The sequence below is a fragment of the Syngnathus floridae genome, chromosome 18 (genome assembly GCF_059516105.1).
Source record: "Syngnathus floridae isolate MCC-2025c chromosome 18, RoL_Sflo_1.0, whole genome shotgun sequence".
NCBI lineage: Eukaryota > Metazoa > Chordata > Actinopteri > Syngnathiformes > Syngnathidae > Syngnathus > Syngnathus floridae.
The window spans coordinates 340,012-354,851 of NC_142430.1; the positions used below are offsets into that span (position 1 = coordinate 340,012).

Consider the following 14,840-nt stretch of genomic DNA (forward strand, 5'->3'; position numbering starts at 1 on the left):
TCAGTGCAGTATCGTTGTGTTGTTCGTATTGTGTTTAACACTTAGCCTCTAACACTTAGCCTCTAACACTTAGCCTCTAGCATCTAGAAGGTAAATAAATAGGAAGGAAGGACTCACCGGTGACGTCTTCGCCCACGTCCAAGCGTTGTACTTTGTATTTTCATCCTTCTGACAGTGGAAAACATAGCCAACAAACACCGTGGAACCTAAACGAATGAAAGAAAACTATCATTTGGCCACAACCAACATTCACAGATACAACACAATGTGACGTGCGGGGTTGAGGTTAAAGGTTGAGTGAAGGGCCCTCGTTTTAAACTACTTTTTTGAAAAGGATTGGGAACAAGTAAGACGTATTTAATTTATTTAATGGGAAGTAGTAAGAGCTATTGAATTTAATCTATGTATTATATTCTATTGTATTGTATTCTGTTGTATTCTTTTGGATTGTATTCACACTAACCCCACTAAAACTTCAGCCCACAAAAACTGAACAACATTATGCCGCACTGAACTGAGTGTGGAAAGGTGTTGTTCAGTGCAGGATGGTGTTGTTCAGTGCGGCATGGTGTTGTTCAATGCAGGATCGTGTTGTTCAGTGCAGCATAATGTTGTTCAGTGCAGCATGGTGTTGTTCAGTGCGGCATGTTGTTGTTCAATGCGGCATGGTGTTGTTCACTGCGGGATGGTGTTGTTCAATGCGGGATCGTGTTGTTCAGTGCGGCATAATGTTGTTCAGTGCAGCATGGTGTTGTTCAGTGCGGCATGGTGTTGTTCAGTGCGACATAATGTTGTTTAGTGCGGCATAATGTTGTTCAGTGCGGCATAATGTTGTTCAGTGCGGCATGGTGTTGTTCAGTGCGGCATGGTGTTGTTCAGTGCGGCATGGTGTTGTTCAGTGCAGGATGGTGTTGTTCAGTGCGGCATGGTGTTGTTCAATGCGGCATGGTGTTGTTCAGTGCGGAATGGTGTTGTTCAGTGCAGGATGGTGTTGTTCAGTGCTGCATGGTGTTGTTCAGTGCGGAATGGTGTTGTTCAGTGCGGCATGGTGTTGTTCAGTGCGGCATGGTGTTGTTCAGTGCAGGATGGTGTTGTTCAATGCGGGATCGTGTTGTTCAGTGCGGCATGGTGTTGTTCAGTGCGGCATGGTGTTGTTCAGTGCGGCATAATGTTGTTCAGTGCGGCATGGTGTTGTTCAGTGCGGCAAGGTGTTGTTCAGTGCGGCATGGTGTTGTTCAGTGCGGCATGGTGTTGTTCAGTGCGGCATAATGTTGTCCAGTGCGCCATAATGTTGTTCAGTGCGGCATGGTGTTGTTTAGTGCGGGATGGTGTTGTTCAGTGCAGGATGGTGTTGTTCAGTGCGGCATGGTGTTGTTCAATGCGGCATGGTGTTGTTCAGTGCGGGATGGTGTTGTTCAGTGCGGCATGGTGTTGTTCAGTGCGGCATAATGTTGTTCAGTGCGGCATGGTGTTGTTCAGTGCGGCATGGTGTTGTTCAGTGCGGCATGGTGTTGTTCAGTGCGGCATGGTGTTGTTCAGTGCGGCATGGTGTTGTTCAGTGCGGAATGGTGTTGTTCAGTGCGGCATGGTGTTGTTCAGTGCGGGATGGTGTTGTTCAATGCGGGATCGTGTTGTTCAGTGCGGGGTGGTGTTGTTCAGTGCAGGATGGTGTTGTTCAGTGCAGGATGGTGTTGTTCAGTGCGGCATGGTGTTGTTCAATGCAGGATCGTGTTGTTCAGTGCAGCATAATGTTGTTCAGTGCAGCATGGTGTTGTTCAGTGCGGCATGGTGTTGTTCAATGCGGCATGGTGTTGTTCAGTGCGGGATGGTGTTGTTCAGTGCGGCATGGTGTTTTTCAGTGCGGCATAATGTTGTTCAGTGCGGCATGGTGTTGTTCAGTGCGGCATGGTGTTGTTCAGTGCAGGATGGTGTTGTTCAGTGCGGCATGGTGTTGTTCAATGCAGGATCGTGTTGTTCAGTGCAGCATAATGTTGTTCAGTGCAGCATGGTGTTGTTCAGTGCGGCATGGTGTTGTTCAATGCGGCATGGTGTTGTTCACTGCGGGATGGTGTTGTTCAATGCGGGATCGTGTTGTTCAGTGCGGCATAATGTTGTTCAGTGCAGCATGGTGTTGTTCAGTGCGGCATGGTGTTGTTCAGTGCGACATAATGTTGTTTAGTGCGGCATAATGTTGTTCAGTGCGGCATAATGTTGTTCAGTGCGGCATGGTGTTGTTCAGTGCGGCATGGTGTTGTTCAGTGCGGCATGGTGTTGTTCAGTGCAGGATGGTGTTGTTCAGTGCGGCATGGTGTTGTTTAATGCGGCATGGTGTTGTTCAGTGCGGGATGGTGTTGTTCAGTGCAGGATGGTGTTGTTCAATGTGGGATCGTGTTGTTCAGTGCGGCATGGTGTTGTTCAGTGCGGCATGGTGTTGTTCAGTGCGGCATAATGTTGTTCAGTGCGGCATGGTGTTGTTCAGTGCGGCATGGTGTTGTTCAGTGCGGCATGGTGTTGTTCAGTGCGGCATGGTGTTGTTCAGTGCGGCATAATGTTGTCCAGTGCGCCATAATGTTGTTCAGTGCGGCATGGTGTTGTTTAGTGCGGGATGGTGTTGTTCAGTGCAGGATGGTGTTGTTCAGTGCGGCATGGTGTTGTTCAATGCGGCATGGTGTTGTTCAGTGCGGGATGGTGTTGTTCAGTGCGGCATGGTGTTGTTCAGTGCGGCATAATGTTGTTCAGTGCGGCATGGTGTTGTTCAGTGCGGCATGGTGTTGTTCAGTGCGGCATGGTGTTGTTCAGTGCGGCATGGTGTTGTTCAGTGCGGAATGGTGTTGTTCAGTGCGGCATGGTGTTGTTCAGTGCGGGATGGTGTTCAATGCGGGATCGTGTTGTTCAGTGCGGGGTGGTGTTGTTCAGTGCAGGATGGTGTTGTTCAGTGCAGGATGGTGTTGTTCAGTGCGGCATGGTGTTGTTCAATGCAGGATCGTGTTGTTCAGTGCAGCATAATGTTGTTCAGTGCAGCATGGTGTTGTTCAGTGCGGCATGGTGTTGTTCAATGCGGCATGGTGTTGTTCAGTGCGGGATGGTGTTGTTCAGTGCGGCATGGTGTTTTTCAGTGCGGCATAATGTTGTTCAGTGCGGCATGGTGTTGTTCAGTGCGGCATGGTGTTGTTCAGTGCGACATAATGTTGTTCAGTGCGGCATAATGTTGTTCAGTGCGGCATGGTGTTGTTCAGTGCGGCATGGTGTTGTTCAGTGCGGCATGGTGTTGTTCAGTGCGGCATGGTGTTGTTCAGTGCAGGATGGTGTTGTTCAGTGCAGGATGGTGTTGTTCAATGCGGCATGGTGTTGTTCAGTGCGGGATGGTGTTGTTCAGTGCAGGATGGTGTTGTTCAGTGCGGCATGGTGTTGTTCAGTGCGGAATGGTGTTGTTCAGTGCGGCATGGTGTTGTTCAGTGCGGCATGGTGTTGTTCAGTGCAGGATGGTGTTGTTCAATGCGGGATGGTGTTGTTCAGTGCGGGATGGTGTTGTTCAGTGCGGCATGGTGTTGTTCAGTGCGGCATGGTGTTGTTCAATGCGGCATGGTGTTGTTCAGTGCAGGATGGTGTTGTTCAGTGCGGCATGGTGTTGTTCAATGCGGCATGGTGTTGTTCAATGCGGCATGGTGTTGTTCAGTGCGGCATGGTGTTGTTCAGTGCGGCATGGTGTTGTTCAGTGCAGCGTAATGTTGTTCAGTGCGGCATGGTGTTGTTCAGTGCGGAATGGTGTTGTTCAGTGCGGCATGGTGTTGTTCAGTGCAGGATGGTGTTGTTCAGTGCGGCATGGTGTTGCTCAGTGCAGCGTAATGTTGTTCAGTGCGGCATGGTGTTGTTCATTGCGGCATGGTGTTGTTCAGTGCGGCATGGTGTTGTTCAGTGCGGCATGGTGTTGTTCAGTGCGGCATAATGTTGTTCAGTGCGCCATAATGTTGTTCAGTGCGGCATGGTGTTGTTCAGTGCGGGATGGTGTTGTTCAGTGCAGGATGGTGTTGTTCAGTGCGGCATGGTGTTGTTCAGTGCGGCATGGTGTTGTTCAGTGCGGCATAATGTTCAGTGCGGCATAATGTTGTTCAGTGTGGGATGGTGTTGTTCATTGCGGCATGGTGTTGTTCAGTGCGGCATGGTGTTGTTCAGTGCGGCATGGTGTTGTTCAGTGCGGGATGGTGTTGTTCAGTGCAGGATGGTGTTGTTCAGTGCGGCATGGTGTTGTTCAGTGCGGCATGGTGTTGTTCATTTCGGCATAATGTTGTTCAGTGCGGCATAATGTTGTTTAGTGCGGCATGGTGTTGTTCAGTGCGGGATGGTGTTGTTCAGTGCGTTATAATGTTGCTCAGTGCGGCATGGTGTTGTTCAGTGCGGCATGGTGTTGTTCAGTGCGGCATGGTGTTGTTCAGTGCGGCATAATGTTGTTCAGTGCGGCATAATGTTGTTCAGTGCGGCATGGTGTTGTTCAGTGCGGGATGGTGTTGTTCAGTGCGGGATGGTGTTGTTCAGTGCGGCATGGTGTTCAATGCGGAATGGTGTTGTTCAGTGCAGGATGGTGTTGTTCAGTGCGGCATGGTGTTGTTCAGTGCGGCATAATGTTGTTCAGTGCGGCATGGTGTTGTTCAGTGCGGCATGGTGTTGTTCAGTGCGGCATGGTGTTGTTCAGTGCGGCATGGTGTTGTTCAGTGCGGCATAATGTTGTTCAGTGCGGCATGGTGTTGTTCAGTGCGGCATAATGTTCAGTGCGGCATAATGTTGTTCAGTGCGGCATGGTGTTGTTCAGTGCGGGATGGTGTTGTTCAGTGCAGGATGGTGTTGTTCAGTGCGGCATGGTGTTCAGTGCGGGATGGTGTCTTTCAGTGCGGCATGGTGTCGTTCAGTGCGGCATGGTGTCTTTCAGTGCGGCATGGTGTCGTTCAGTGAGGCATGGTGTTGTTCAGTGCGGCATGGTGTTGTTTAGTGCGGCATGGTGTTGTTCAGTGCGGGATGGTGTTGTTCAGTGTGGCATGGTGTTCAGTGCGGCATGGTGTTGTTCAGTGCGGTATCGTGTTGTTCAGTGCGGTATCGTGTTTCTCAGTGCGGTATCGTGTTGTTCAGTGCAGTATCGTTGTGTTGTTCGTATTGTGTTTAACACTTAGCCTCTAACACTTAGCCTCTAACACTTAGCCTCTAGCATCTAGAAGGTAAATAAATAGGAAGGAAGGACTCACCGGTGACGTCTTCGCCCACGTCCAAGCGTTGTACTTTGTATTTTCATCCTTCTGACAGTGGAAAACATAGCCAACAAACACCGTGGAACCTAAACGAATGAAAGAAAACTATCATTTGGCCACAACCAACATTCACAGATACAACACAATGTGACGTGCGGGGTTGAGGTTAAAGGTTGAGTGAAGGGCCCTCGTTTTAAACTACTTTTTTGAAAAGGATTGGGAACAAGTAAGACGTATTTAATTTATTTAATGGGAAGTAGTAAGAGCTATTGAATTTAATCTATGTATTATATTCTATTGTATTGTATTCTGTTGTATTCTTTTGGATTGTATTCACACTAACCCCACTAAAACTTCAGCCCACAAAAACTCGCCTCTGGCGCCTAGCCTCTGGCACTTAGCCTCTAACACTTAGCCTTTAACACTTAGCCTTTAACACTTAGCCTTTAACACTTAGCCTAGAAGGTGAATAAATAGGGTTAAAGGTTGAGTGAAGGGACCTCGTTTTAAACTACTTTTTTGTAAAGGAGTGGGAACAAGTAAGACGTATTTAATTTATTTAATGGGAAGTAGTAAGACTTATTAAATGTATTTAATCTACTTTTCTTCCCAGGCAAAATTTGATGTGCTGCAATTCCAAATTTCCAAAGTGAATGAAGGAATGAAGTCCTTTAAATTATGATTTTGTATAAATACTAGGCATTAACACAAAATCGACGGCACAAAATGGGCAGACTTCACTTGTTTGAAAAGGACTGGTTACAAGACAGACTTTTTTAATTTATTTAATGGGAAGAAGACTTATTTAGTTTAATTGATCTATTTTTGTTCCCTGGCAAAATTCGATTTGCTGCAATTCCAAATTTCCAAAGTGAATGAAGGAAAGAAGTCGTTTAAATTATGATTTTGTTTAAATACTAGGCATAGACAAAATCTACGGCACAAAATGGGCAGACTTTACTTGTTTGAAGAGGACTGGTTACAAGACAGACTTTTCTGATTTATTTAATGGGAAGAAGACTTATTTAGTTTATTTAATCTATTTTTGTTCCCTGGCAAAATTGGATTTGCTGAAATTGTATTTTGCCAAATCTTGCCTTGAGACCTGATAGGAAGTATTAAACGCTTAGTTAAATCAATACAAGTTGGTAATAAGAGCGAGTAATGTTGGTTGAACCGATGAATGAAGGTTGAAAGCAATTTAAATTATGACTTTGTATAAATACTAGATATTAACAGAACATCTACTGCGCGAAATGGGCAGAGTTTACTTGTTTGAGAAGGAGTGGCTTATTCAAAACTAAGATTTATTTAATCTGTTTGTTCCCAGGCAAAATTGGATGTGATGCAATTCCAAATTTCACCACATGATGGTGCCCAATTTTGACTTCATAGGACATATTAAACACTTAGCTTGTTATTATGTTCAAGGTAATCAGATTTGTTTATTATTCTAATGGCCTCTTCAAAACTATTCTGGATTACTACTTTGGATCTATTCTACATTACTTGGCAACAACATACTCTGTAACAGATTAGGCAGTATAATCATATCTGTTAACTTGAGAGTGCCCACACTCAATCTACTTATCGTGATGTGTTAAATCAATTACTGTTAGACATTATTTGTCTGATAATCTACCAAATCTTTGAATTGAAGAATTTGTGATTTAATTAATAGCTTGTTGTTATGTTAAGGGTAATCAGACTTGTATATAATTCTAATGGCCTTCTTTTGAAAACTATTCTGAATTACAACTTTGGATCTTATATTACTTTGCAACAATCTACTCCGTGACAGATTAGGCAGTATAATCACATATGTTAACTTCAGTGCCCACACTGTATTTATTTATGGTTATTTGTTAAATCAAGTACTGTTAGACATGAAATAGGAAGTGTTTAACATAAATGTTATGGCTACTCACCACTGTAGCTCGCTCCTGGTCAATGATACGAGCCTCTTCTTGCAGTGGAAAACTTGCAGCCAACAAACACCGTGGAACCTAAAGGAATGAAATTAAACATTAACATTTCGCCTCGACCAATTTTCACACGTACAACGCAACGCGGCTACACTTCTGCTATTACAAACGTAAATCTCCTTAAACACAATGAGTGTTACTTACCGTGTACGCTCTAGACGGTCCAGTTGCAAGCAGAAAATAAAGATATTTCTGTTGATAATCGTCGCTGCTCAGTGGCTCACGGCCATCGCGCCAACAGATTTGAATTTTGGCGGAGGTTCGGGCAATTACGTCATATCCACGGCACATGACTGCGACGTAATACCCGCTTATCTGAAACGGCAGTTAAAAGTAGAGTTACATCAAGTTTTCTTGGAACCTAAACGAATGAAAGAAAACTATCATTTGGCCACAACCAACATTCACAGATACAACACAACGTGCGGGGTTGGGGTTAAAGATTGAGTGAAGGGCCCTCGTTTTAAACTACTGTTTTGAAAAGGAGTGGGAACAAGTAAGACGTATTTAATTTATTTAATGGGAAGTAGTAAGACTTATTAAATTTATTTAATCTACTTTTCTTCCCAGGCAAAATTTGATGTGCTGCAATTCCAAATTTCCAAAGTGAATGAAGGAATGAAGTCCTTTAAATTATGATTTTGTATAAATACTAGGCATTAACACAAAATCGACGGCACAAAATGGGCAGACTTTACTTGTTTGAAAAGGACTGGTTACAAGACAGACTTTTTTAATTTATTTAATGGGAAGAAGACTTATTTAGTTTAATTGATCTATTTTTGTTCCCTGCCAAAATTCGATTTGCTGCAATTCCAAATTTCCAAAGTGAATGAAGGAAAGAAGTCGTTTAAATTATGATTTTGTTTAAATACTAGGCATAGACACAAAATCTACGGCACAAAATGGGCAGACTTTACTTGTTTGAAGAGGACTGGTTACAAGACAGACTTTTCTGATTTATTTAATGGGAAGAGGACTTATTTAGTTTATTTAATCTATTTTTGTTCCCTGGCAAAATTGGATTTGCTGAAATTGTATTTTGCCAAATCTCGATTTGAGACCTGATAGGAAGTATTAAACGCTTAGTTAAATCAATACAAGTTGGTAATAAGAGCGAGTAATGTTGGTTGAACCGATGAATGAAGGTTGAAAGCAATTTAAATTATGACTTTGTATAAATACTAGATATTAACAGAACATCTACTGCGCAAAATGGGCAGAGTTTACTTGTTTGAGAAGGAGTGGCTTATTCAAAACTAAGATTTATGTAATCTGTTTGTTCCCAGGCAAAATTGGATGTGATGCAATTCCAAATTTCACCACATGATGGTGCCCAATTTTGACTTCATAGGACATATTAAACACTTAGCTTGTTATTATGTTCAAGGTAATCAGATTTGTTTATCATTCTAATGGCCTCTTCAAAACTATTCTGGATTACTACTTTGGATCTATTCTACATTACTTGGCAACAACATACTCTGTAACAGATTAGGCAGTATAATCACATATGTTAACTTGAGAGTGCCCACACTCAATCTACTTATCGTGATGTGTTAAATCAATTACTGTTAGACATTATTTGTCTGATAATCTACCAAATCTTTGAATTGAAGAATTTGTGATTTAATTAATAGCTTGTTCAGGGTAATCAGACTTGTATATAATTCTAATGGCCTTCTTTTGAAAACTATTCTGAATTACAACTTTGGATCTTATATTACTTTGCAACAATCTACTCCGTGACAGATTAGGCAGTATAATCACATATGTTAACTTCAGTGCCCACACTGTATTTATTTATGGTTATTTGTTAAATCAAGTACTGTTAGACATGAAATAGGAAGTGTTTAACATAAATGTTATGGCTACTCACCATTGTAGCTCGCTCCTGGTCAATGATACGAGCCTCTTCTTGCAGTGGAAAACTTGCAGCCAACAAACACCGTGGAACCTAAAGGAATGAAATTAAACATTAACATTTCGCCTCGACCAATTTTCACACGTACAACGCAACGCGGCTACACTTCTGCTATTACAAACGTAAATCTCCTTAAACACAATGAGTGTTACTTACCGTGTACGCTCTAGACGGTCCAGTTGCAAGCAGAAAATAAAGATATTTCTGTTGATAATCGTCGCTGCTCAGTGGCTCACGGCCATCGCGCCAACAGATTTGAATTTTGGCGGAGGTTCGGGCAATTACGTCATATCCGCGGCATTTGACTGCGACGTAATACCCGCTTATCTGAAACGGCAGTTAAAAGTAGAGTTACATCAAGTTTTCTTGGAACCTAAACGAATGAAAGAAAACTATCATTTGGCCACAACCAACATTCACAGATACAACACAACGTGCGGGGTTGAGGTTAAAGATTGAGTGAAGGGCCCTCGTTTTAAACTACTGTTTTGAAAAGGAGTGGGAACAAGTAAGACGTATTTAATTTATTTAATGGGAAGTAGTAAGACTTATTAAATTTATTTAATCTACTTTTCTTCCCAGGCAAAATTTGATGTGCTGCAATTCCAAATTTCCAAAGTGAATGAAGGAATGAAGTCCTTTAAATTATGATTTTGTATAAATACTAGGCATTAACACAAAATCGACGGCACAAAATGGGCAGACTTTACTTGTTTGAAAAGGACTGGTTACAAGACAGACTTTTTTAATTTATTTAATGGGAAGAAGACTTATTTAGTTTAATTGATCTATTTTTGTTCCCTGCCAAAATTCGATTTGCTGCAATTCCAAATTTCCAAAGTGAATGAAGGAAAGAAGTCGTTTAAATTATGATTTTGTTTAAATACTAGGCATAGACACAAAATCTACGGCACAAAATGGGCAGACTTTACTTGTTTGAAGAGGACTGGTTACAAGACAGACTTTTCTGATTTATTTAATGGGAAGAGGACTTATTTAGTTTATTTAATCTATTTTTGTTCCCTGGCAAAATTGGATTTGCTGAAATTGTATTTTGCCAAATCTCGATTTGAGACCTGATAGGAAGTATTAAACGCTTAGTTAAATCAATACAAGTTGGTAATAAGAGCGAGTAATGTTGGTTGAACCGATGAATGAAGGTTGAAAGCAATTTAAATTATGACTTTGTATAAATACTAGATATTAACAGAACATCTACTGCGCAAAATGGGCAGAGTTTACTTGTTTGAGAAGGAGTGGCTTATTCAAAACTAAGATTTATGTAATCTGTTTGTTCCCAGGCAAAATTGGATGTGATGCAATTCCAAATTTCACCACATGATGGTGCCCAATTTTGACTTCATAGGACATATTAAACACTTAGCTTGTTATTATGTTCAAGGTAATCAGATTTGTTTATCATTCTAATGGCCTCTTCAAAACTATTCTGGATTACTACTTTGGATCTATTCTACATTACTTGGCAACAACATACTCTGTAACAGATTAGGCAGTATAATCACATATGTTAACTTGAGAGTGCCCACACTCAATCTACTTATCGTGATGTGTTAAATCAATTACTGTTAGACATTATTTGTCTGATAATCTACCAAATCTTTGAATTGAAGAATTTGTGATTTAATTAATAGCTTGTTCAGGGTAATCAGACTTGTATATAATTCTAATGGCCTTCTTTTGAAAACTATTCTGAATTACAACTTTGGATCTTATATTACTTTGCAACAATCTACTCGGTGACAGATTAGGCAGTATAATCACATATGTTAACTTCAGTGCCCACACTGTATTTATTTATGGTTATTTGTTAAATCAAGTACTGTTAGACATGAAATAGGAAGTGTTTAACATAAATGTTATGGCTACTCACCATTGTAGCTCGCTCCTGGTCAATGATATGAGCCTCTTCTTGCAGTGGAAAACTTGCAGCCAACAAACACCGTGGAACCTAAAGGAATGAAATTAAACATTAACATTTCGCCCGGACCAACATTCACACGTACAACGCATCGCGGCTACACTTCTGCTATTACAAACGTAAATCTCCTTAAACACAACGAGTGTTACTTACCGTGTACGCTCTAGGCAAAATTGGATGTGATGCAATTCCAAATCTATCTGAAACGGCAGTTAAAAGTAGAGTTACATCAAGTTTTCTTTTTTAATCAACACAATCATTTACAACCGTTGACCAGAAAGAATCGTCGAAATTCGACGTCCCCCACAAACGCCACGCTCACGCGCTTTTCAGGGCAACAAAAGTACTTCTTTTTAAAAACGATGAGTTGTACTTACCGTGTACGCTCTGGACGGTCCAGTTGCAAGCAGAAAATAAAAATATTTCTCTTGTTAGTCGTATGTTACCATCCGCTGTGTCTTTGTCAACATCGCCGCCATTTTCCTACTTCCTGCTGCGAGCCACGCCCACGGATTTAAATTTGGGCGGAAGCTCTTTCCATTGGCGTCGTTTTCGCGTATAGCAAATCCGATTGGTTGGGAAGGGGGCACGGTTATGCAGCCGAGGAGTCCTGTGATCGGTGGGATGTAAAGTAGGCGTCGACGTCACGTCCGCGTCACGTGACCACGACGTGGCAGACGTCAAATAGCAACCGCTGTTTTGTTTAGTAGACTTACAGTTGTTATGCATTGACATAATGGCGCACACACCAAATAGATTTAAATAAATTAAATAATTCTTCTGCCCACTCTCTTTTAAACAAGTTAACTCTCCCCGCGGATTTGAATTCCGGCGAAAGTTACGCCCATCGACGTCACGTATGTCACGTGACCACGACGTGGCAGATGTCATATAGCAACCGCTGTTTTGTTTAGTAGATTTACAGTTGTTATGCATTGGCATAATGGTGTGCACTCAAAATAGATTTAAATAAATTAAATATTTCTTCTGCCTACTCCCTTTTAAACAAGTTAACTCTGCCCACGTCCATTGACGTCTTGTCTGCGTCACGTGACCACGACGTAGCGACGTCATATAGTAACCGCTGTTTTGACCAGTAGACTTAGTTATTATGCGTTGACATAATGGCGCACTGGTTAGCATGGCCACCTCTTAAGCATGATGATGCGGGTTCGACGCCTGATCAATGTTAGCATGGAGTGAGCTGAAGTGCATGGCGCTGAAGATTTGAATCTTTGAAATGCGCTGAGGTCTGACATATCAGGCAGAATGGTTTGCCATCACGTTCAACAAAAAATAGAAACTTTCCCACTCTGATTAAAACGTCCTGTGTTCATCTACGTATTTTCGTTTTGCTGTGCATCTTTTCCCTGCCATTTCGAGAGCCCAATTGACACTCATAGTTTAAAGAAATGTGTTTGCCCATCCTACTTTGTGGAATTTCACCACATGCGCTTTTGACCAAAATACCAAATTGAACTCAAGTGAAGCCAACACGCACAACCCCCCCCCCCCCCCCCCCCCACACACACACACACACACACACAAATGTTGATATGAACATAAAAGAGCCGCATGCGGTTCGGGAGTTGCGGCTTGGCCAAACCTGTACTATACAACTTTATTTGTATAAAATTTTCACAACAGCTGTCACACAAACAAAGCGGGAAAAACCGAAGACGTGCGTGTTCCGCCCACGCTGGATTTATTTGCACCTTTGAAAAGACACCGTATTGCCGCAGATGTGGCAAAGAGTACTTTTGGGCATCTGAGACGGAAGGATGTCCAAAGCATCACGTCACCTGCTCTGGTAGGCATGGTGGTGGGACGTTGAGGTCAACCGCTTTGGGGTTGGCTGACTCTTTGATCGCAGGATGCCACACACTTGAAGACAGAAGCAGAAAAGCAGAGCTAAATGCAAAATGTACTCACCGGTGACTCCAATTTTTTTCCCCCCTGAAGAAACAGCTGGACGGGTGGCCCCGGCTGGCCAGTGGGACTCTTGTTATTCTGACCCTTTTTAGTGCGCGTTTGGGGCAACAACCGTTTTTTGTGGCGCTCTCTTCTGGTTCAAAAGTGCCCTGCATGTGAATTTGCTTTTCCTGCCTTCTGATTGGATGAGCGCCGGTGTGACGCGGTGCCTCTGTCACCGTGGCGGGGGGTATACGTTGGCATCGGAGCGTCTGCCAACGTCTGAGACCGGCTGGCAGTGTATCGGAGGTGTCGAGTGCGGTGCCGCTGGAGCTCACTCACCAGCTGGTGTTAGGGCCACAGAATGAAGGCCAAGGAGAAGAATAGAAAGAGAAACAGAAACTTCTCCTCCAATTGTTTGATTTGTCTCTTCTGAGCTTCGATGAATTCTTTCAGCTCTTTGTTCCTCTAGGACGGACAAATGGAAAGTGGCATTCAAAAGCCAGTAAGCGTGCAAGTAAGTGCCGGGCTGGCTTTGGGCCCTTACCTGTTGCGCGCTGTGCAGCAGATCCATTCTCTCTTGGAGGATGCAAGCGTCGCGCTCCCTCAACTCGCACATCAGGGCTCGCTTCCATTGGTCCACGGCGCTCCTAAGCTCTTCTCTCTGATCCGCCGTCAGCACGTCATTCACGCCAGCGTGGCTGGCTTTTTCGCCGTCCGTGGCGGGGCAGTCCCGCTGCGGTAGCGCCTCGTACAACATGGCCTCCAGCTCCAGGATCCTCTGGGCCGCAATCCTCGTCCATCAGTGGTCCGGCGGGAGATTTGAGGGCGGCTTACCTTATGAGCCTGGTCCATGGAACACTTCCTGAAGTCCAACTCTTCATCCAGGTAGCCCTTCTGCTTGCAGAACATATCCTAGCACAGCTCAAGGTCAGAATTGTTGGGGCACATTGCCGGAGTTCCCCTTGGCTGATGTCGCGTGTCTGTCTACCTTCTCACTTTCAATGTCCAACATCTTCTGTTGAAGTGCTGACTTGGTCACTTTGATGTATTCTAACCACTGAGGAAAGGCTGCTGTCACATAAGCAGAATGCGAGAGCGTGCGTGGACGTGCGCGTTACCTTCTCGGCTAGGGTGAGAAGGGTCCTGGCGTGAATCACGACCACCTGCTCCTCGTTGGTGAGATTCTGCAAGAGCCCAAAGGCACAGCGTCAACAAGCTTCTTTCAGCGCAAAGCCTTCCAAAAGTCACATTTGAGCCGCCGAGTCTCGTGGAGTGCGAACATAAGGAGTTCGACATACACTTACGGCGTTATAGCCCAGGATGTCCAGCTTCTTCATCAGATCACTGATGACGATGTCCGGGGGAAAGGCGCAAGGAGCAATGTAAGGTGTTCTGGGACCTCGGGTTAAGGTTAGGGTTGCGAGGGACGCCTTACGTACGCTCACGCCCTCGGCCTCGCAGTAGATCTGCAAAGGGCTGAGGCCGTCTGGGAAACGGACTTGCAGAAACTTCAAGACGGGGGAGCGCCACTCCCTCTCCTGAAAGGCAGAGGCATGCATCCGTCCGTCCGTCCGTCCGTCCGTCCGTCACATCTCTGGCCTCAACACGCTTGTGCGAGTCTTCCCACCTCCAGCTCCAGGATGCGGAACTCAAGCAGTTCGTTTTGGTCTCGGATATCCTGGATGTGCTCTTTCAGACGCGCTTCTTCCGCCTCCATCCGCCTGACCTGAAAAGACAGTCAGACCTCATCTGCGGGGCTTCCCGACAGGTGTGACGCCAAGCGACTCCGCCCAGCGCCTTTCTTTCCGTCACCTTTTCGGCCAACTGCTGATTGCTCTGAC

The 14,840-nt window shown here is 44.0% G+C and overlaps 1 protein-coding gene and 1 long non-coding RNA gene across 2 annotated transcripts; both read right to left on the bottom strand.

Annotated features, from left to right (window-relative positions):
- Positions 1-5,232: 5,232 nt before the first annotated feature.
- Positions 5,233-11,116, bottom strand: LOC148382116 (uncharacterized). Its single transcript, XR_015854135.1, has 6 exons — positions 11,038-11,116; positions 9,303-9,473; positions 9,102-9,179; positions 7,367-7,537; positions 7,166-7,243; positions 5,233-5,323 (listed from the first exon to the last, which is right to left on the bottom strand). It is a non-coding gene; the product is annotated as an uncharacterized LOC148382116 (long non-coding RNA).
- Positions 11,117-13,258: 2,142 nt separating this feature from the next.
- On the bottom strand, positions 13,259-14,255 carry LOC148382117 (janus kinase and microtubule-interacting protein 3-like). The gene is made up of 4 exons (XM_088360964.1): positions 14,118-14,255; positions 13,988-14,056; positions 13,544-13,911; positions 13,259-13,464 (listed from the first exon to the last, which is right to left on the bottom strand). Exons 3-4 carry the CDS (start codon positions 13,754-13,756, stop codon positions 13,348-13,350), a joined length of 330 nt encoding a protein of 109 aa, XP_088217090.1. The 5' UTR covers positions 13,757-13,911; positions 13,988-14,056; positions 14,118-14,255; the 3' UTR covers positions 13,259-13,347.
- Positions 14,256-14,840: the final 585 nt, after the last annotated feature.

Excerpts from the sequence above, each read along its gene's own strand:
- LOC148382117 (XM_088360964.1), bottom strand. The coding sequence starts at position 13,756 with ATGTTGTACGAGGCGCTACCGCAGCGGGACTGCCCCGCCACGGACGGC. Across the intron at positions 13,465-13,543 it reads TGCTGCACAGCGCGCAACAG|AGGAACAAAGAGCTGAAAGA; the intron begins GTAAGGGCCCAA and ends TGTCCGTCCTAG.